The 21,269-nt window shown below is 49.0% G+C and overlaps 9 protein-coding genes across 9 annotated transcripts; 5 read left to right on the top strand and 4 right to left on the bottom strand.

Moving 5' to 3' along the window:
• Positions 1-1,022: 1,022 nt before the first annotated feature.
• Positions 1,023-2,591, top strand: fhdA (putative transcription factor Tos4; the record flags this gene model as incomplete). Its single annotated transcript, XM_040778673.1, has 2 exons — positions 1,023-2,510; positions 2,565-2,591. 2 exons carry the CDS (start codon positions 1,023-1,025, stop codon positions 2,589-2,591), a joined length of 1,515 nt encoding a protein of 504 aa, XP_040642352.1.
• Positions 2,592-3,371: 780 nt separating this feature from the next.
• On the top strand, positions 3,372-3,821 carry EURHEDRAFT_374721 (uncharacterized protein; the record flags this gene model as incomplete). Its single annotated transcript, XM_040778672.1, has 1 exon — positions 3,372-3,821. The coding sequence occupies one exon, from the start codon at positions 3,372-3,374 to the stop codon at positions 3,819-3,821; it is 450 nt and encodes a 149-aa protein (XP_040642351.1).
• Positions 3,822-3,900: 79 nt separating this feature from the next.
• Positions 3,901-8,373, bottom strand: EURHEDRAFT_409004 (ARM repeat-containing protein). The gene is made up of 8 exons (XM_040780975.1): positions 8,056-8,373; positions 7,953-7,997; positions 5,792-7,884; positions 5,444-5,735; positions 4,638-5,392; positions 4,448-4,589; positions 4,144-4,400; positions 3,901-4,086 (listed from the first exon to the last, which is right to left on the bottom strand). The coding sequence occupies exons 1-7, from the start codon at positions 8,072-8,074 to the stop codon at positions 4,294-4,296; spliced, it is 3,453 nt and encodes a 1,150-aa protein (XP_040642350.1). The 5' UTR covers positions 8,075-8,373; the 3' UTR covers positions 3,901-4,086; positions 4,144-4,293.
• Positions 8,374-10,565: 2,192 nt separating this feature from the next.
• Positions 10,566-12,062, bottom strand: EURHEDRAFT_409001 (coiled-coil-helix-coiled-coil-helix domain-containing protein). The gene is made up of 3 exons (XM_040780974.1): positions 11,724-12,062; positions 11,313-11,652; positions 10,566-11,252 (listed from the first exon to the last, which is right to left on the bottom strand). The coding sequence occupies exons 1-3, from the start codon at positions 11,935-11,937 to the stop codon at positions 10,952-10,954; spliced, it is 855 nt and encodes a 284-aa protein (XP_040642349.1). The 5' UTR covers positions 11,938-12,062; the 3' UTR covers positions 10,566-10,951.
• Positions 12,063-12,377: 315 nt separating this feature from the next.
• EURHEDRAFT_409000 (putative glycerol uptake facilitator) lies at positions 12,378-13,976 on the top strand. The gene is made up of 3 exons (XM_040780973.1): positions 12,378-12,471; positions 12,570-13,299; positions 13,352-13,976. Exons 2-3 carry the CDS (start codon positions 12,673-12,675, stop codon positions 13,583-13,585), a joined length of 861 nt encoding a protein of 286 aa, XP_040642348.1. The 5' UTR covers positions 12,378-12,471; positions 12,570-12,672; the 3' UTR covers positions 13,586-13,976.
• On the top strand, positions 13,846-15,316 carry EURHEDRAFT_219596 (uncharacterized protein). Its single transcript, XM_040778005.1, has 2 exons — positions 13,846-15,089; positions 15,137-15,316. Exon 1 carries the CDS (start codon positions 14,237-14,239, stop codon positions 14,954-14,956), a length of 720 nt encoding a protein of 239 aa, XP_040642347.1. The 5' UTR covers positions 13,846-14,236; the 3' UTR covers positions 14,957-15,089; positions 15,137-15,316.
• An 834-nt stretch (positions 15,317-16,150) lies between these two features.
• Positions 16,151-17,494, top strand: EURHEDRAFT_408997 (thiamine diphosphokinase). Its single transcript, XM_040780972.1, has 3 exons — positions 16,151-16,512; positions 16,579-16,658; positions 16,721-17,494. Exons 1-3 carry the CDS (start codon positions 16,392-16,394, stop codon positions 17,399-17,401), a joined length of 882 nt encoding a protein of 293 aa, XP_040642346.1. The 5' UTR covers positions 16,151-16,391; the 3' UTR covers positions 17,402-17,494.
• Positions 17,495-17,515: 21 nt separating this feature from the next.
• Positions 17,516-19,153, bottom strand: EURHEDRAFT_408996 (uncharacterized protein). The gene is made up of 3 exons (XM_040780971.1): positions 18,781-19,153; positions 18,397-18,708; positions 17,516-18,349 (listed from the first exon to the last, which is right to left on the bottom strand). The coding sequence occupies exons 1-3, from the start codon at positions 18,858-18,860 to the stop codon at positions 17,629-17,631; spliced, it is 1,113 nt and encodes a 370-aa protein (XP_040642345.1). The 5' UTR covers positions 18,861-19,153; the 3' UTR covers positions 17,516-17,628.
• Positions 19,154-19,251: 98 nt separating this feature from the next.
• Positions 19,252-21,269, bottom strand: EURHEDRAFT_408995 (putative mitochondrial carrier protein). Its single transcript, XM_040780970.1, has 3 exons — positions 20,733-21,269; positions 20,368-20,665; positions 19,252-20,314 (listed from the first exon to the last, which is right to left on the bottom strand). Exons 1-3 carry the CDS (start codon positions 20,943-20,945, stop codon positions 19,572-19,574), a joined length of 1,254 nt encoding a protein of 417 aa, XP_040642344.1. The 5' UTR covers positions 20,946-21,269; the 3' UTR covers positions 19,252-19,571.

Genomic DNA, 21,269 nt, shown 5'->3' with positions numbered 1-21,269 from the left:
CGCATCTAAGTTGTCCTCGTCCGACATATGTACACTAAAGTTAGCACTACGGTGTACGGCATATTGCTGTCCTCTACCAATAAATTAAACCGCATCTTCACGCCTATACCGATAAAAGTAAGGATCCCAGAACCATCCACAGCATGTAAGAGCGTACTTTACCCTGTAGAATATGCTGGCTCACCTCGTCGTGTTGTCCAATCAGCGCGACTATCTGCCGCGGTGCACATGGGCCTCCTTCCTCTTCTGGTATAAAGGCATATAGACTGAGGCTAAAGGTCACGTGAAACAAGCGGCGTCGAACCAAAAAACGCGACGCACGTGACTTTGTCGCGGACGCGCCTTGCATACGAGGACAGAGCTGTACTGCGTACAAGCTACAGAGGATAAAGTACACCAATTGACGTGGTGATTCATCGCAATTCGAAATCTTTTTCTGGCTATAAAGTACACCTGCATATTTTTCAGGGCTTTTTCTAAGGGAGTCTGCGCGAGGTGGAGGCCGCAGGCGCCTATAACGCGTCTCGGGTTGTAGACGTGCATTTCCGCGCTGGAGGACGAGACGCTTCTCGCTTTTCTCACTCTCGCTATTTTATTTTCGCTCTGCATTCATTCCTCTCTCTCCACCGCACACGTCAATTCTTTTTCTCCTTTTTCTTTTTTTTTTTTCTATTTCAAATCGATTGTCTTTATTCCGCTGAGTGCTTCGTGTTCTCACGCCCAGCCTCCGCTGGGAAGCATTTTTCGTCTCTTGACAGGAACGGAGCTCCCCCCTCCCTTCGACTTTCCCCTGCTATTGTCACTTTCCTCTCCATAGGGGTTGTGACTTGTCTTCTTTTTCTGTTCGGTCTGAAAGGGTAATTTGTGACATCTATCTTCCTTGGTTAGACTTAAGAGAGACCCTTTGACGTGACACGACCTGACGCGGTTCAATTGGCTATCTTTACTTAAAGCTACCAACTGAACAGACATACTTATCCTGAATGACAATGGAGTCGTCTCCTCTCCAGAGGAGCACCTCGATGGCTGGTATGAAGCGTCCGGCTTCCCTGTTGCCAGCTTTCGAGCCATTGAGCTCGTCTCCCTCCCTGCCACGACCCCAGAAGCGTGTAGCTCGTGAGAACCATGGTGTTGTGTCCAAGTATCCTACTCCTCTGCCAACATCGTCCACCCATATCCTGTCATCGTCGCCCCCTCGAACGACCGTGCCTCGTCCTGCCTACCGACGCACCTTTTCCTCATTGACATCCTCTGAACGAACCCCTCTGTCCACCGTCCCGACCCTGATGCTGCCGGAGAATGGCGAGCCTATTCTAATGGGCCGCTCGAGTGCCTCCTGCCATCACCAGCTAGCTGCTAATCGGATGATCTCGCGAGTTCACGTCAAAGCTACCTATAAACCGGCTCCTAGTCCCTTCGACCACGACCGTGTTGAGATTATGTGTGTTGGGTGGAATGGGATCAAGTTGCACTGCCAGGGGAAAACATATGACTTGGCCAAGGGGAAAACGTTCACGTCGGATATTAAGGACGCGGATATCATGATTGATGTTCATGAAGCTCGCGCTCTAGTCCAATGGCCGCGTGAAGGGAAAAAGGACAACTACGCGTCGACAGACTCGGAGCAGACGGTCGAAGAGACCACACCAAGACGGAATGGGAAACCACGTCGGAGTCTACATGAGAGTCCGTTGGCCGAGCGTCAACGTCTGGTCTCGCCTATTTCTCCTTCCCCTGCTGTGCAGTCCTTGGTGCCTCCGTCGTCGCCTCTGTACACGCCTACCCGATCCCGGAATGCTGTGGTCGTGTACGAAGACGAAGCGTCTCCTGTCCGCCGCACCAGTGCTGAGGAAGACCCTGACGCGACCCAACGCGTTCAGGAGTCTTCTCAACGCGTGGAGGACATCCTCCACAGCTCGTCTAGCGACCTCAGTGACTTGAGTAAACATGACGAGTTGTCTGATCACGATGAGGAGAACGACCCTATTGTTCACTCCTTTGGACCCTTTGGGGAGAACATCCTGCCCCGCATGGCCTCGTTTTCGGCAGCCGAATCACCAATCCGCTCTGTGCGTCCTCAGCCTCTCCAACCTACCCAGTCAGAACGACAGCCCAAGGTTGCGGCTGAGAGAGAGCAGAGAGAAGCTGAGGAAAAGCTCGACCTGAATGACGAATGCTATGCACGCATTCAAAACCACGCCTCCAACCAGCTAGCTTTCTCCCGTCTATCCTCTACACCATTCTCGACTATTGTCAATAACCTTCCTGCTTCTCACTGGAAGCGCGAGGATACTTCCAAGCCCGGCCCGACCCGTGATGACATCCGCAGAGTGATCGATTCGACCAGATGTATTGGCAAGGTCGCCCGCGAAGGAAAGGACGCTGCAGGCAAGCCTCTCGAAAGTGAATATTATTACATCCCCGACTTTGATGATGATGAGATGCGTCGTGAGGCCGTGGTGCATGATCTTCGCAAACCTGGTCTCCGTAACTGTCGGAAGCAGCACAAGGTATATTGCTCCATTTGGTTCACTGACATATGACGTATGCTGACGGAATAACAGCAATACTTTTGGCGCAAACCCAAATAAACTCACCAAAGATGAGTAATTGAAGAAAAGAAAAAGTTTGCCGACATGTTTTCTATATTACCCTGTATACCGTTATTTATTTATTTTTTTCCCCCTCTGTTTTGGATTCCCGTTCCTATTCTCAGTACATAGTTCCGTTCTATTGACTCGCATAGCGTGGCGTGGGCATACCCTGTTTGATATTGATATTGATCTTGTGTTATTATGTTGTCTGCATGAAGGTTGTACGATGTACGGTGGCTGTTTATTTTTTTTTTTTCCTCTTCTTCATTTGTCTCCCTAGTTCTGCCCTGATGCCTTCGCTGGTTTTCGTCCTCTTTCTTGGTACTGACACCCAACCCCAACCAATCAAATCTTTTAAAACCATGATTGTTATATGTGTTTCTTATCCTCATGTTTGCTACTGCTGTTGTCACTTGTCAGTAGTTGTTACTGAATTCTGCCTGTCTATTGACATTTATGACCTGTATGTTATATCAATGAATTTATCCCGTATAGCATTCCTTATATGTATCTCGAGTCGTACATGAAAGTGGCCAGAGGCAAGACATGACCTGGAAAGACGTCAAGCACGCCACGATACTTACTGTACTACACTCCCTATACTACGCCGATCTGAAATTCATTCCCTTGAACAAATTGTTGAGTAGGTCTCCAGCCAATATCGCCCAACTCATACCATTTATGCATCTACCCAACTTCTCCCATCCCAACAACCTGTATAACATACTCCGTTCACCCATGTAACAACCCAATCTTGTATACCAAGCCAAGGGGAAGATGACAACCATTCCAACAGGCCACACAGGCCCCTTCTCCGAATCCGACTCCTACAGCGAACCCCCATCACCTCCCTCCAACCCCCAAGACCACAACCACGCCCCCCAAGACGCAATCCAGTCACACACCCTCCTCCTCCCCACCGGCCAAACAATAATAAACACCCGACGAGACCCCGAAACCACCTCATCCACAACCTCATCCACAGCTGCGTCAACATCTACGATCCCATCTACATCCACATCTACAAACTCAACTACTACTAACGTAGAAGCTAGACCGAGGATCAGAGGTAGTGTGTCGAGTCATCAGGAATGGAGCGAGCAGGATCGCGAAAAGGAGGTTTATAAGCAGTTGTTGACGGCGGAGAGGGAGAGGGATCGGGCTAGAGGGAGGGGGAGTGGGAGGATGGGGGCTATGGAGTTTACGGAGGTTTTGCAGGGGCGGTAGTCTGTTTGTGGAGGATTAATGGATTACACTACGTATGTACGTGGATACCAGGGTAAAGGAGTTTATGAGATAAAAAGATTCAATGGCATTCTATTTCTTCTGTCCATGGACGGAGTACTGGTAGTACATGTATGTAGCTGGGCAGGTTTAGGGACAAGATGAGATTCCCGGTAACTTTAGGCAGGGTAGGACCTGCTGAATTGACATGCTGCCAGCGTTGGGCTGAGTGTCAGACAACCCTTCTGGCGATAGACCAGGGATGCTTCTGTTTTCGATGGTATTAGCACGCTGGTATAGATGCCGTTGAAGGGGATCAACATACAATGATCAATAGAACTCTGTGAAGAGTACCGTGCCCTATAAGTGCCTGTTGTCCTGAAGAGGGTAATCTACGCCCTGTTGTTCGGGTGCCGCGGTAGGCTGTTCCACTTAAGGAGTATGCACAGATGTTGTACGAGTCAGCTCAATCCCATTACCAGTTGACATCACTCAGTTGGAGCTTTCGCGAGCGAAAAGCAGTGCGGTTGGCAGCGGACTTGTCGATCCTAGAGTCTCGGGGAGGTGTACGCTTCTCGACAACTAGGTTTGTTAGATTTTCCATGATGATGGATTTTTGACACTCTTACCCTCAGCATTCTCGGGTTCATTTGACATTTCGTAGTTGAGGACCAGGTTCTTGATCCGCTGCTGTTCCTCCCGATCCGCCTGTTGTTGACTCTTCATTGCAAGAGCAAAGCTGGAATCAGATGGCAGGTCGATAGTGCGGGTCTAAATTGTCAATAATCGTACTTTTTCCAGAATGAAGAGATGAAATACCTGCTGTTTGTTTCCTTTCTTTGTCATCAAGGAAAAAGCCATAGTATTCGACTGATCCTGAGAGCTTTCAGTGTGCTCCGCACCACTGGCTTCCCGCGCAGCACGTTTCATCGGTAACGGAACATCGAAAACAGCCTTCCGCTCAAACCTGCGCGAGTCAACACTATCCGCCATCATCTTCTCAAGTTCCCTGTCGAATTCAGCCTCCACTTCAGGATCCCGTTCCTCTTCCTGACGTCCAACGAAAGCCTCGTCATCGGATTCGCTGTCGCCGTTTTGCTCTGCATTCGGACCGGACGCCTCAGCCTCAGCTTCGTCGCTGGATTCTTGTTCATCGTCCACTTCCGGCATGGCGTCTTCTTCTAGACCCTCATCTGATGAACTGGTTTCCGCATCCTCCTCCTCGGGCTCAGGCTCAGGCTCCATGTGCTTTCCAGCATCTTGCGTTTTGTAGTTCTGGGCAACTGCTTCGCTGAATATGATCGTTGCTTCTTGCAGGTCGCCAGCAAGTTTCCATTGAGGACGTGTCGCGGAGTAGGTATCATGAATGAGGAAGTCAACATCCATTGGTAGTGGCTCTTTCGTGAAGATGTAGTACTGAAAGAAAGTGAGGAAAAAGTCCAACTTCTTCTTTGCAGAACCGCGGTCAAAGCAGTGGCCGCAAGTATCCAGTATAGTGCACACCAAACGAATACGGAAGAAGTCGTCCGGCAAATCAAGAGGGTTGATTTTTCCAGGAATGGGAGTGCCGCCCTCTACATCACTGGTTAGCAAAGAAAACAATAAACTAAAATCAGACGACTAACCGTGACCATAAGTTACGATCCGATACAAGGTATCGAATACCACAGGCGAGTCGATCATTTTATAGTTGTACAGCTCTCCCAGATACTTGACCTCCGCAATGCGCTTCTGATTGAACTTGAATTCATTCTGCTCGAGTCCCAAAGTGATATACTCCAGTATATTGTCCACGATGCCGATGACAAAGTCCTGGTGATATCTATACAGAGCGCTAACGAGGATTGCCAGAAGGTGGATGTTGCCGTATCTGACCTTGACCGGTTTACTGAAGATGCGTTCCAGAATATCGACAACCTGCCGGAGATTATAATCAACATAAGTGACAGATTTGGAAAAAGTGAAGAACTTACATCTTGTTCTTCCCAGTGAAGCTTGCGAATCGACTTCAAGGTCTTGGTGTAATTGCGCTTGTTCATATCCATATAGATCAATCGTCGAATGTACGATTCGATAGGCGTGCGCTCCTTCTGTTGGATGGCAGGTCGCTCCGGAGGATCAACGTAGTAAATGGCATTTTCAATGATCATCCGCTCTTGTTGCCCCAGATGCTGAACGGCTTTCTTTCTAGAAAGTGTCTCCAAGAAAGAAGCCATTCGTGGAGAAGTCTCAGGATTCCGAAGCAGGTAGCGACCACAATTCTCTAACAAGTGTCCTATGATTTCGATGTTCATGCGCGAGAAGTCATCCAAGGAAACCTTGAAACAATGGAAGATGATGTGCTCAGGGACAACGCCAAACTTGGTCAATTCCGCAAGGTACCGGATGTTACTCATTCGAACTTGACCAAGGAACTCCTTCGACTTCCGGCGCTGGAGACTCCGGAATTCTTCATCCAGATAGGTAATGAGACCTTGAGGGATGTCATGGAGATGTTGACCAAGCGTAGCAACCAAGCGTGCGTACAAAGCCATAAGGTCAACCCGGCCCTTAGGGATGTCAGACACAGCCTTGATCAACCGATTCCTCGAAGCCTTGGAATTGAGAAAGCAGAAATCCAACGCCATTTGGTCGACTTGGTCCTTGTTCTGCAGGTCAGGCAGTTTGGCCAAGAGTGCGTCCACCTGAGCTCCGACAGTCTTGCTAACCATGGCCGCAGACTGATCGTCTGCCTCTGAGGGTGGCTTTTCTTCCGATGGAGATTGTGCTTGTCCGGTCAATTCAACCTTGGTTTCTGCTGATGGATCTGTCTCACCATCTGCCTTCTTTTTGGCAGATTCATCGTCGGCCTTCTTTTTCTTTCCATCCTCGAGCAGAACCGCGGGAACTTTGCCCTTGAGATCAACCAAGTTTTCGTAGAAACGCCGCTCTTCCTCGTCTTCCCATATTCCTGCTCCTTCACCCTGGCCGCGCAAATACTCCGCGGTCTTCACGAGACCAATACCACCACTCGATGCTTGATCAGCAGTTTCCTGTTCAGCCAAAGGCGGCATTTCAACACCAAGAGCCTCACAGAGAACTTGCGTGTTGGAGACCAGCTTTTCCAGATTCTTAGACTGTTTGTCGAAAGTGGCTTGACGATCCTCAAAAATCTCACCACTTTTTACATAGGCTTCGGCGTTCCGGCGACTCTGCGTAGCCAATGCACTTTGGTCACGGACAACGTGCGCTTTGACATCCTCCAAATAGCGGTTGAGGATAACTCTGAAGCGGCTCTGTGTTTTCTCCGGAGTAAGCGGAAGGTCGTTCTCATTAGCGCTCGCATCTGTGCCATTCTGATTGGACTCTGTAGCCTCCACTGTCGTAGCTCCATCTGCCTCAACCGTCTTTCTACCTTCGTCGACACCCTTCACACCCAAAATGTCCCATCCAAAGCTTCTAACAAACAGGACTGCAAGAGGCAAATTTGCATGCTGACGATCATGGCCTAGGAGATCCTTCAACACTTCGAGCGGGAAAGGGTCAGCTTCTTTGTCTGCTGACGGCTTTCCTCGGGCCACGGTGTCAGGTGTCTTGCCAACCACGCCATCTTTACCCTTGGCCCCCAGATCCTCCGGCCGTTCAATGTCATCCAAAGTCCGTAGCACACCCACAAGCCAAAGTTCAGTGACGACGCGCAGTAAGACACGGTGCCGGGAGAGCCGCTCCTTCTCCTCCTTCTCGCGTAACTCCGGAGCGAGTGCTTTCAATTGAGACTTGTCCGGTGTGCTCAATCCTCGACCCAATAGCCATCCGATTTGTCTGGTAAACTCAGCCGGTCCGAATCGTTGGTGAAGTGCGCCTGCAATCTCGACGCCAACGGCGATCTCGCCGGGAGACTTGAGTTTGCAGAGACCCTCGTAGCAAGCGGAGATGATTTCAGAAAGGTATTTATGCAGCGACAGCGTGCGTATATCGGCGAGGAAGGTTTGCTGGGCGGAAGCACTGATACCGGTACGAAGACGTTTGATAAAAGCGGTGTTTTTCTTCAATGCCGAATCGAGCGATTTGCTAACTGAGAAGATATCTTTGAGCTGTTAGCACCATATGCAAGGTATAATGAAAACATTACTCGGCAAATAGAAGAATACGTACCACTCTCCCCAGCCCAAGCTCGTTCATTCAAACTGCGAAGCTCTCCTATATTTCCAAGGGTCAGCAAGCGAAACGGAAAGGTTGAGAATCCCGCCTGACGTACGCTTTCTTTGACGTTCCATTTCGGAAAAATAACGGATAAAAACGTCCCTATCCGCCTAGCAATAAATTTCTCAATCGTCGTAGAATCCTTTCAGAGAAGTTGAAAGGAAAGCGCATAGATAGTGACTTGAACGCCACATTGGGGAGCGTGCCAGGCGGCCAGAAACGCGCAACGGGATCGACCAGCTGCTGCGATGCCTGTGTGGGGAGTTCGAGTAACCAGTCGTATGGCAGTAAAGGGATATAGACTGGATAAAAGGGAGAGAAATTGATTATCGGGGTGGAAAAGAAGAGAGGTGGTGATACAAGGAAGAATTTCTGGACCGAGTGGGAGGAAGTCAGCCGTTTCTGCGGGCGGAGTTTAGGGCGGAGTTTATTCAGGCACCAAGGCAGAAAGATATTTGTGGCGGTGGTGGCTTATGCGGCGGGGTTGTTCCGCCTTCCTTTCCAGGTGAATGCATTGAGCCCTACTCTGCATTCACCTCAAGTAGGATAGATCCATAATGTCAGATCCCAGTGTTCATCTTGAAAAAAAAAAAAAAAAATTAAAAATTAAAAAAACTACATTCCCTTTTTGGAATACAGGACAGTTTCTCTATAGGCTGGACTGTCTTCGCGTCGCCAGTCTCCAGAAGAGATCCCTGAAATATGCAAAGTTCTTTTAAATTGAAAATAAGGACCAGTAAGATATACGCAACTATATACAATGCAATATTCCTCAAAATATTCTCCAGCAACTTTATTCATGGATCCAACCCTCTGCATTTATTCGGAAATTGCAAAACTGATTCCAGGCTTCCAGCTATAAATTATGGTCTGGAGATTGGAATGTTGTTCAGGTGAGGAAGATAGCCTCCGTTATCGAGGAACTAATTTTAGCTTGTATGGTGCTTCTCTCCCCTTCAGCCTTAGGATAACGTTTGATAAAATGGAGGCGAAAGTGACGAATCCGACGCTATCGTCTACAGACACGTTCGAGTAGGCCAGAAATATTGAGTATGTTCAGTGTCCTTGATACTTTATCGACATAACCTTAGTTATTTCCAAACTGGCCACTAGGACCACATTATGCAAAGGTGGTGAAAGCAAAAATAGGGCCATGCCTCTCATGGAGATCCCATGATTTAATAATTCCAAGAAGATAGTGAGTCTGGTATTCTAATCCCCTAATTGAGGGTTATTGCAATTAATTGGAGCCAGAGAAAACCCCTTATTCCCCTCATCCTCGGGAAATAATAGTCTCTATTTCCAACAGCAAACAAATGCTCATTCTACGAAAAGTGTCATGAAGATGAAAGAAACCAGACAGCCCACGGAGGCAAATTAGAAGTCAACGCATGGATTATTTACATATTAGATTCTTGATGGAAGAAGGGATTCGAATAAAAACATGGCGCTACGCATCAATTTGTGTACGAGGTTGCGAGGCAATACTAATATCAAACAAGTTAGCAACTTCTCGCATTCCACAAATAAAATGGGATGTTCGTCGAGTCTCTGGCTCACCAGAAAGATTCCATCCGAAAACTACCAGAGATCAATTCGTCACACTTTGAATCTAGCGGACAGAATTGATAAATCCAACAACGACAACCAGGCTGTTACAGTCTGTACTTTCTGTGGCATGCCTTGCTTCTCCCAAAACCGAGACAATAGGTATAAGCTCTCTTAAATGTTGGGTATCTTGAAGGTCCAGTGGATACCGAGATGTCATTACCTTGTACCACTGTTCTCACGCAGCTTAAGCCAAGCTGGCTTGCAAATCATATGGTTATCGGAGAGGTCACTCGCAGTGGTCAATTGTGTTGCCATCGTGACGAGACTTTTCGGTCTACCCATCACACCTCTAAAATGCCACAGCCATGACCACCCATCTTCAGGAGAAATCCGGCGAAAAAGATTAGCAATTTGAGCCATGGGTGAAGCCATAAAGATTGAACGTCGTGACAAAAGCAATGAGTGCAGACGCAGAAACATCTCCCTCGACCTGAGTGAATACATCATTTCTTCGTGTGTTGTCAATAGGTTAGTGGGAAGGATTCCGCAGGAGCTTCGTACAGTGGCACGGCTGAGTTGCCATTGGTTCAGTTGGCAGATGTAACGCATTTACACCTTGACAAAGATTTGGTGAAGAAATCGCAAGCATGGATGGCAATCCGAATCTTCGACGCGAAGTCGGTATATAATATTGCTAAGCCACGCCAGTACGCACGCGTCATAGTTGTGCTGAATGAGCTAGAGAAAACTGCTGCAGTTGTCACCGCCCCCTATTCTTTGGTTTAGCACCCTATTATTAGTATGCCTTGATGATTTAAGGGACCTCGAGCTGAAACTTAAGTTAAATGTCGCATACCAGCATAACAGTTGCTCTGACTAGCTCCTCCGTGTTAGCGGTCCGAGAAAACGGAAAACCAGCCAGGACAGGTGGACTAATATAGAGCGAATCTCAAGGGGATCTAACAGTGTGCATGGAGATCATGCTCATAATAGCTACTGCTGTGGTTCATTTATGCTGTTCTCAATTAAAGAGAGATGGTTCCAATTCTATTCTCGATGCCAAAGTCGATGCCAAAGTTGATAATACATAATACAGTAGTTACATTGCTAGAAAATAACAGCAACAGACAAAATGAAATATGATAGATAGACATAGACAGTGATACACACGTAAAAAAAAATGAGAGCAAGGAGAGCAACAAACTCTCGCTTCTCGGTTACTTTCCAAAGAGAAAGATTTTTATTGCTTTTCTTTCCTCCCCTCTCTTCCTAGTTCCAATTCATCATAATTTGGAGATACCACACACAGGGCACGATTCTCTTCCCTCGTATTCAGCCTGCGATATCACCGGCAAGAAAGCGGGATAAGAATATCCCTCGACGTTGTGGCAATCGTCTATTCATTTTTCTAGCTTCTGAGCCTTAGACTCCGTGTTCTTGCTTTCCGTGTCGTGCCATGCTTTGGGGATCAGCTCGTCGCTCTCAGCCTGCTCGCCCTCCTTCGCCGCGGCGCTGGCGACTTGAGTCTTGACCTCCTTTGCGCGGGCATGCTTCTCATCGGGATGCGAGGCGGCATCAGCCTTGACAGCGGCGGAGACCTCCTGCTCAGAGGGAGCGGTGGGGTTCTCGGCGGGAGCATCGTCGTCCTCTAGCTCAGCGCCATAAACGTCGGGGTGCGCACGGAAGCAATCCTGCATGCCCCTATCGAGTTCAAGTCAGCACCACCTCCATAACAAACTAAAGAATCCAGACAAAACGAACTTGAACTTCTCAATACAATCAATCCCCTTTGGCTCATCATTCGAGTACACAAAGCAGCTAAACGCCGCCTTGAACTCCTCCCCGCAAGGACCGTGGGCCATTCCGCCCAGGCATGGGCAGTCCCAGTTAATCTCGCCAGTCTCCGGGTTGAAAGCAGCTTCCTGGCCAGCTTCCTCCTCTAGCTGCTCCGGCGATTTCCCGGCGGCGGCGGCGCGCGCGGCTTGTTCCCTCTGTCGTTCTTGTTCGCGTTCTTTGCGGATCTTCGGCTCGATGGAGTTGAGTGTAGGGAGGGATTTCTCGTCGACGGGTTCGTAGCCGTAGACTTGGTTTCGCAGGGAGACTGTCGTCGTACCTATTAGCAAAATGTCTCGTGTGTGTCGGAACGGAAGCGGCCAAAAAAGTTTGACGTACACGACGGCTGGCCCGCGAAAATATCGTTCGTGTTATAATAGTAAACCGCGCCAGCAGCCAATCCAAACCTCACAAAAGTACTCTTCCAACTCCTGGACTTGGGCGTCCCCGAGGAGGAAGCGGTGCTTACCAATCGCCTGCTAACCGGGCCACGGACTGCGACGAACGGCGTCGACGAGGCGCGGAGGAGAGCTCTGGGGGCTGGACGGAACATGGTGGGTTATGCGCGGAGGTAAATGAGGTGGAGGAGCGAGGAGGAGAAAAAAAAAAAAGAAAGAGAGACGGGGTCAATGGAAGAGAGAGACAGACATCGGCCGGTGGAATTGGGGAAGAAGCCGGTTCGAACTGGAGCGGATGAAGTCAAGAGAGCGAGATGTGGAGTTGTGGCCTGAGGCGAAAATTGAGAACTGGCCAATCAGAGGCCGGGTTTACTTCAGAGGACAGTCTCTCAAACTTCGCGTGAGAAACAGACATGCTTAACCTCTCTGTAGCCCTACGGCATCCATGAAAGGGCATAACCCAAGAACAGCGTCGCTGGCACAGGTTCTTCCGTTGGACGGTTGTTGTCCTCAAGACGCCGAAGCTTATTAGCCTATGTTCAATTCCTATTCCTATATAAATAACTATGCGCTGTGGACTGACACCAATACCCAGGACTGGTAGTAACTCATAAGCATCAAAATCTTCAATTTGAAGCGCTTCTGATATTGTCTTTCATTCAACTGTGCTTTTTCAATATCACGTGCTGGTGGGGTGATCAAGCTATTCCCTTTGTGGTCAATCTAGTCCATAACTCGAGATATCAGCATTTGATTGGCTAATCTAAATCGATATACTGGACTGCAGGGTTCCCCTCACTTTTTATCTCTGTCGACTGAGCTCCAACCTTACTACAAGTACTGCCACCCTTGACTGATACAGTGACAGACAGACAACTCCGTTAATTGATATGCTCCGTAACTTGGTTAGCTTTTCCCGGAGGGACTTGAAGCCCTATGTCGCCGAGTTCCTTGGGACAGCTCTCCTGATTGTCATTGGAGACGGAGTGGTCGCTCAATGCCTCCTCTCTGACTATCGTTACGGCACCTGGCTATCAATCAACATCGCCTGGGCAGCAGCAGTCTGTCTTTCCGGCTATCTCTCCGATCCCAGTCCTACCATCAACCCCGCCGTCACCATCTGCCTGGCCCTCGTTCGTCCGTTCCCGGGACAGTGGCAGAAGCTACCAGGCAAGCTGTTCGCCCAGTTCCTAGGTGGTTTTGTCGGCGCCGCCATCGTCTATATCAACTACTGGTCGGCCATCAAGGACTGGGACCCCGAGTACACTATCCCCGGTGGTTCGATTCTGAGTCCCCAGGGGCACCATTCAGCAGGCATCTTCGCAACCTATCCAGCCGACTTCTTTTTCACTAACTGGCAGGGCGCATTTTCCGAATGGCTTGGGTCCGCGGTTCTCATGTTTGGAGCTCTCAGTATCGCAGACCCGGCAAATGCGCTTCGCTTCCACTCCTCGCAGCTCTCCATGTTCCTGCTCCTTCTTGCTATTGGCGCCTCGCTGGGCTGGCAGACTGGATATGTAAGTTTGCTTTTTTTTTATTAGACTTGTGATCCAAACTGATTACCTATAGGCCATTAACCCCGCGAGAGACTTTGGTCCAAGATTATTCTCTGCAATCGTTTATGGGAGAGAGGTGTTCACCTCGGACAACTACTATTTCATCGTCCCTATAATCGCCCCTGTTATCGGCTGCATCACGGGAGCTACGGTTTACGACTCTTTTCTCTATGAGGGCGATGGGTCTCGCGTCACAGACGTAGTGAACAAGCTGGAGGATCGGGATGGAGCTTTTCGACTGGATTGAGTAGATGGATGATGGATAGCTTGTTTCAAGTTGTCCCAGAATTTTCCACACAATTTTGTATATGCTGGAAAGACACCAGCCACCCCTATGCATCAATTTTATCAACAGAAGTGTTTACTTGTATCAGTTTAGCCATCCTTAATAAAGTTGGCGTGACGTGTGACTGCCTGCGAAATTGGCGCCGGTCTGCTTCTATATTCCAGAGATTCTCCATTATATGTATATGGTTGTTGAAATCTTGTTTGTTATTTTTTGCATTGTAGCCACTTGTCGCCGATCGTTGATGAGTGATCTGCAGCAGCCAATGACGCGATCTCTAGAAAAGAACCCCACAGCTTTATAGAAGAGCATTTCACAGTAAGTGAAGGTATTTCTTGGATATTGGATATCAGCTACGTCCTGTCCTTGCATTCCAGAGCAACATAATAGCTGAATATCCCTAGAGTAAACCCCCTAGAGTAAAACCTCGCCATGCGATTACAAGATGTGAAAAAAACAGGATTTCTCCCGATCAGCTGAAAGGGGAGCCTGAGCTGAAAAGCTGAATGCAGCTCCACCTGAAAGCGTTGGTCAGTTAACTTTAAGGATATATAACTTCTCCTTCTCCTTAGCCCGCACTTGAACAAACCACTGTTCCAAATCTTACACAAAATGAAACTCCCAACACTATCCACCACCACCACCACCCTCCTCCTCACAGCCACCGTCGCCGCCGCCAAAGAAAAAATCAGCCTCCAATGGGCCCTCTGCGACCCCAACCCCCAGTCAGCCCTCTGGAAACTGGGTCTCGGCACAAACACCCCTCCCTACAAAACCAACCCAATAACCTACTACGACATCCGCCCCCCGACCTACATTTCCGACGGCCTCATGTTCCGCACGAAAACAAACAAGGGCGAGCACCTCTCCACCGTAAAGGCAGGCTTCCACAATGAGAAAGAGACACTCGACGTACCCGACTTTGTCGAATGCGCGTGGGTGCGCTATGGCGATCAGCCTAGCTATACTTGTGAAAAGCGCTGCCCGTTAGTGGATGAGTCGATGATCTGGTGCGACGAGCAGGTGCTGTTTGCAGGGCAGTATGAGAATGTTGCCTGGGAGGAGATGATTGGGTATGGGCCGTATCAGAATGCGAAGTGGAAGGTGCAGATTGAAGGATATAAGACCAAGCTCGATGATGTTGTGACTGGGTCGCTGCATCTCATGGAGATTGAGGCGAAGGTGCCGGTTGCTGAAGGCGAGGAGGCATATGACGTCATTACTCAGTATCTGAGGAACCGGGGGGTTGTGCTTTGTGATAAGCAGGAGGGGAAGACTAAGCGGCTGTTTCGGGCTATGGGTTATGTTGATGACGAAAGAATTGAACTATAAGAATGGATCTAAGTTGATCAAGCAGCCGGAAAAGGGATGTCTCTGAGCAGTTTCAATCACTCATGTTGAGATAGATTGGGAACATACCAAATGAGCAAATGAATCAGCTCTCCAATGTCTACTATTTGCAACTGTAAGATTTGTCCTGTGCATTTCAAGTTTAGAGACTAACCGATGCAGTATGTAAAACCACGGGCTTCTGCAGTGACCCATGCCATACCTAGGCAATTGAAGCACATATTTCTGCATTCCGTCCGAGTCCAAGTCTCTTGCTGTGGAGCCGCGCCGTCCATCTGCAGCGCAGGACAAAGGCACCCTTGAAGATTCGTTGCTCACACCCGACCGACATTAACATCCTCGCCTGCTACACTTTTTATCTTGACCCGCGTAACCGCACCACCTTCGCGTGAAGCTTAGCTCCGCTGTCAACGCCATTGTTCTATTTTCATCAGACTCAGGCATTCAATCCAAACCCATGGATAGCATCCCGTAGGCAAAACCAGAACAGCAAGACTGCATTTCTTTCAACCTCAGTGACCTTCCCGCCTCACAATTGCGGTACCTTTTCGTCCCGGCCGGGAATGGACATTTTGGTCTGCCATCGACAAGCTCGTGGACTTTCGCAAGACGGGACCAGTCAACAGACTGTATGCCCATGGCATGACGAAGTGAGCTATTTTGCACCTGAAGCAGACACACTGGTCCTCCCGACTTTCCACGACCGGAGAGTAGTCAATGATATCTGGCTTGTGAGGTTTTCAAAAATAGAGGCACATGTTTCGTTTGCTTTGACTAGATGAAGGTCACAGACGGGTTGAAGATACGGAATCGTGTTTGCAACGAAGTGCACCGGTTGTGCAGAGGATTTGCTAGCCAGCGCTGGGCCAAACACGTTCATTGTCTTGGAGAAGTTATAAAATCAATCTGCATCTCAGGATCAATTAGGTGTGAATAGTTATAGTCCGCCCCGATTTCTTCTACCTCATCTGCGAACATCCGTATGCATAGGTTTCCATATCTTCTGTCCAGTCATCTCTTGCACTATTAAAACTGGGGATGAACATTAGGGCCATTCTATATCCCATGTGGGAAGCCATGCTGATTCATTTAGGAGTGTCGGGTGTACAGTTAATCCGGACATGACATCAGATAGTGATCTTACATGCAATTAAAATAGTCGCAATTTGCTATGAAATCCTGTCCAAAGCATCACAGTAGCCATTCGAGCGATACCAAGTTCGAATGAGCTGCATAACAAGTCCACAAAATCCGCGCGGTGGGGCAGAATTACAGTAGAGCTGATGATATCAATACCCGATCGGGAAAACTCATCTTAATCTCACGACCACCATATCCCAGACCCAGCCACAAACACCATTTGTATACAAGTATACCAAACCATCCTAACCCGCTTAAATTTCCAAAAACCTGCAAAATGGACTGGGATCCAACCCAATTCTTCCGCACCGACGCACACAAACCCCCCTCCCCATATGCCCTCCTCGTCCTGAACCAGCCCATCAACGAGAAAGCGTTCAGGGTGTTACGGGAACATGGTACTCCCCTCCCCTCCAACCTTTACCTTTATAATATAAAATACACATTTTAACAAAAGGAAATAGCAAACTACACGATCTGCGCCGATGGCGGCGCAAACCGCTTCTACGACCTGATGCGAAAAAATGGCCTTGAATCTACCATTGTAACCTTATCACCCCCCATGCATAAATACTCAAGAGAGCATACACTGATAACAAAAGCTAGCTCCCCGACTGTATAATAGGCGACCTAGACTCCATCCACACCTCCATCCGCAATCACTACTCATCCCTAGGTGTAACCATAATCCAAGACCCAGACCAGTACTCGACGGATTTCACCAAATCGCTTAAATATCTGCGCACACATACCCAAAATATCATCTCCAGGACTTCCTCTTCTCATTTCCCAGAAAATCAAACAGTGAGAAATGCAAACGGGAGGTTGGAAATCCTCATCTTAGGCGGTCTCGGCGGCCGCGTCGACCAGGCGTTCTCGCAGATCCACCATCTCTACCTTATGACGAGGAGCTACTCGTCTGACCAAGCGGCTGGGAATTTGTATCTTGTGTCGGAGGAGAGTTTGACGTTTATCTTGCAGCCGGGGAGGAATGTTATTCGAACTCCCAAAACAAACCGACCCATTCCTGGGTCGGCCGCTGATTCTACTGACATCGCCGGTTACTGTGACCATCTCCTTGAAGAGAACGTCGGGATAATACCGATTTCCGGACCGGCAAGAATTACCACGAAAGGATTTCAGTGGGATGTTGAGGATTGGACGACGGAGATTGGGGGCCAGCTTAGTACGAGTAATCATATTCGGGCTGACGTGGTGGAGGTTACGGCTGAGGTGCCAATTTTGTTTACAGTGGAGTTAGCGAAGAGATTTAAGAGGGTCCGATGAACCTGTATAAGGAGTTAATAGATTTAAAAAATGGTGGAGCGATACCTACAGTGGATAACAAGTCATACAATTCATTCAATACGACCAAATGCTCTAAGTAAAAATCAATACCACTAAACCATAACCGCATATATACCAACACCCTACACCCAAAATCATGAAACTAGCATACCAGCACTAACACCAATCCACCAACACCAACCAATCCAATACCATCAAAAAACAAATCACTTCTGAAGAATCGCCTCATACAGCGTTCCAACAAGCCCAATAGCAGTACCAGTCAACATCCCAGTCCACTCACCCGGCACCGAAGCATTGACTTTGTCGATCGTGAAACCGCTGTACAGATCCCAGAAACTGAAATGCTTGGCATAGACCAGATACGCGATCAATGCACGAGCGATGTTGAAACTCAATGGGTCGAAGTTAGTTCTCTGTGGATTACTGTTGCGGGTAGCTGTGCTTGTCGCCTTGAGATTGAAAAAGTAGGCAGTGCCAAGCGGCAGAAAGACGTTGGTCAACAGCCACAGCGAGAACGGAGCCCAGAAAGCTCCGTCAAGAAGAATGAAGAAATCGGGAACGTTAAGCACAAACTCCGGGGTGTGAATTGCCTCAATAGCAGGAACGGTAGTGAGGTAACGCAACGGCCAGATCTGCCGGATGATGCCGGATCCTTCGAGGAGCAAGACCAGGGTCTCAATGGCCTTGGCGCTGCTAAGAAGGGAGCGCAGCGCGTTCGAGCCCTCGACGACTCCTGACGAAGTCCAAGTTTCATTGATGCTCTTGCTCCACGCAGCGGTCTGACGATCAATCACATCCGTAACCACAGCTGGAGAGGGAGGTAGTTCCACATTGTTCATGATCGGGGCCTTCGGAGTTGGAACCTTTGGAGTCTCTGGCTGAACAGCAGTAATTCCCTGGACAGTAGCGGCTTCGGAATCGTCACTAAAAGAAATCAGTAACCATCGTACCCAGTAAAGGCAAGAACATACGTAGCCGCCACACTCTGTTCCGACTTGGTCTCCTCATGTTCCTGCTCACTCTCACTCTCCTTCTCCTTCTTCACAACCGGCTCAGGCTGAACAGCCCTCTGCCGACGTGACGACCTCATCAAAACCTCCGCCGGCGATGACGAAGGCACCTCAACCCTCATCGCCCTCTTCGCAGGCGTCGCAAACCTCGCCGGCTGCGCCAGACGCTTGTAATAGTCCGCAAACCGGTTATTATCAGCGAAAGTAGAGCGGTTAGTAGCAAGATGACTGTCCAGCGCAATTATCAGGTCTGGTTTGTTGTAGTCTTTGTAGCTACATCACCACGACGTTAGTTTCCTGCGTGGTGTAGATGGGTGAAGGAAGGAGGGGTAATTGGGCACACACCCATTGAGACCAGTGATTTCGGCGAAATCAACAAGATCGCTCTTGCGCAGTTTATTCAGGTAAGGCAGTGCGGCCGACATGGTAATAAGATGGACGCAAGGCGAATGCGATGCGATGTGATGTGCGGAAGAAGGGATGATCCAGGGCCAGGATGGCGGGGAGTATGTATGCGATAACAGTGAAGTTATGTTATCAGAGCGGGTAGTGGGTTCAGGGTCGTATATATATGTACGTAACTCTGCGGGACGCGAGGAAGCAAACCTGAGCAAACGCGATGCAAATAAAAGGAAAAGAAAACAAAAAGCGCAAGAAGGGAAAACGTGAAAGAAAGAAAGAAGCGACGGATCCGGGGGATGCGCACCGTCGTCCGGTGGGGCGGCGTTGGGTTTTGTTTACATGGCGGCGTGTGTTGGTTTCCTTTTTTGAGATGCCAAGACGTCACCAGCATACATAAGTACATAGGAATTAAAAGTACAGTCTATGTATATATTCATCTATATTCTATGATACAGCCATAACTATCCCAACCCATCTCTCCCAAGTCTAGTATGCTATCATACCGCTTAGAAAAGTAAGCAAAACGTGAAAAAAAGAGAAAACTAGATAAAATACAAAGATCCGCCAAGAGGGAGGAAATCTCATGTCACAATCACAATCATGCCGGAACGCCCTTCCAATGTGTATGCTCCGGTTACATATTGAGCTATATCATCCATCATTCGTCTGCTGGCTTTTTGTTCGGTCCGTCCATTCGTAACCTCGTTGGAGGGACTCCATTGGCTTTTGGTCTTTTACAGAGGATTCGCGGCCTCGTCGGGACCCTGCCAGGCTTCGAATTGTTTCAACAGGTACTGATAAGTCACCAGCATGGTACCAGTCTGGATACTCGTCCACACACCACGGGGTCCCACGCCGCGGAACCAACCCGCAAGGCCTTCCGACTGGTAAATCATCTTCAACCCGGTAAAGAATGATGAGGTGTCAAGGCGAGCAGTACCAGGCGGTGGTGCGCCATGCGACGGCGGCGGCATTGACCCCGATGGCGGTGTTGTCGAAATCGATCGCGTTTGTGTGCGGAGATTCTGTTGACTGGCATTCTGTCGGGATGCTTGCTCCGTGGATTTGGGGGAGCTGCTCTCGGGGTTCTTCTGGGTCTGAACTCGAGTTTTGACCACATCCATGGGGCAGGTAATCACACCAGCCATACCACCTGCGGTGGCGGCAGTCAGAATCTCCAGTCCTAAACCAATGTCCCGGGTACCCATCCAGTCAATCGCCATCTTATGGTATTTCTCGTAAAAGGCGAATTGCAAAGCGGAGAACGGAAGGTCTCGGAAGATCGTCGCCTTGTATCCGTAAAAAAGCGCAGAGAAGCCCTCCTGGCGAACGATAGTGCGCAAGGCATCGGTGGTAGAACGATAGTTGTACCCGGAGTAGAAGTGAGGGTTATTGTATCGTCCCTGAAGCTGAAGTCGTGTTTTCAACACCTCTGAGGGGACATAGACAATTGAAGCGGCAAAATCGGCCATAAACCCTATCGCCAAATCAACATGACAAAAATCGCACGGCAATCCACGAAAATCTTACCTCCGGTCAAATATCCAATGCTCGGATTAATCCCCGCATCAATTATCCGCCTCTTGGTGAATTCATAAACACCAAAGAAGATTACCGTACCGGGAAACGAACCCCAAAAAGCCGGTGTAACACCCCCATAAAGTCCACGGAAGAAACCCTCTTGTCGGAAAATAGTCGCATACGAGGAACCCATCGATGTATACTTGGGAGGGAAGTGCGGATCGCCCTGCTGCCGAGTCTTGACCGTATCGAGCGAGTGCATAAGCATGTCACCGCATGTTCCACCGATACCTCCAGCCAGCATCGCCTGGATCCATGACATGACAATTAGCCTCGACGATTCACGGAACAGCGAAGGGTACGTATGCGCATACATTTAGGTACGGTGGACGAGGTTCGTCCTCTTCAGGCATTGTGGTCGCTTGACTCGAGTCAATTATCGATGTACTCGACGCTGTGAAGCCATTGTTGCTGACGGAGCCGACATTCGGGGCGGAGGAAGAGGAGGATGAAGCCGACGACGCAGAATCTGAATCCGATGTCCCTGTCGTCGTAAACAGACCGAAGACGCGCGAGGTCAGGCTCATTGCAAGAACACCGCAACCCACCAGATCGTGGTGCGGGCCAGACCACGGAGTTGGGATGCGGCGGCGAGGTGACGGCGGAAATGCGCCACCACAAAAGACGACGTAGAAATAAAAAAGGAAATAGACGTTCAGAAAAAGAAGAGGAATCGATTTACCGCAGGAAATACCAGGGGGAGGTGATCACAGAGAGCATCGCACCTCGTCTTTGAATCTTGAAAAAAAAGATTGTGGTCGTTGAAATTCATCCCAAGAGCCCGAAATTTCGGTCGGGTGTCCGCTTTCTCCGCCGCCTTTAATAATCCCGCACTACGACTGGCTCTCAAT

This window comes from Aspergillus ruber (genome assembly GCF_000600275.1).
Source record: "Aspergillus ruber CBS 135680 unplaced genomic scaffold scaffold00003, whole genome shotgun sequence".
NCBI lineage: Eukaryota > Fungi > Ascomycota > Eurotiomycetes > Eurotiales > Aspergillaceae > Aspergillus > Aspergillus ruber.
Note: the sequence above shows the minus strand (reverse complement) of the source record. Positions and strands in the feature narration are given on the sequence as shown.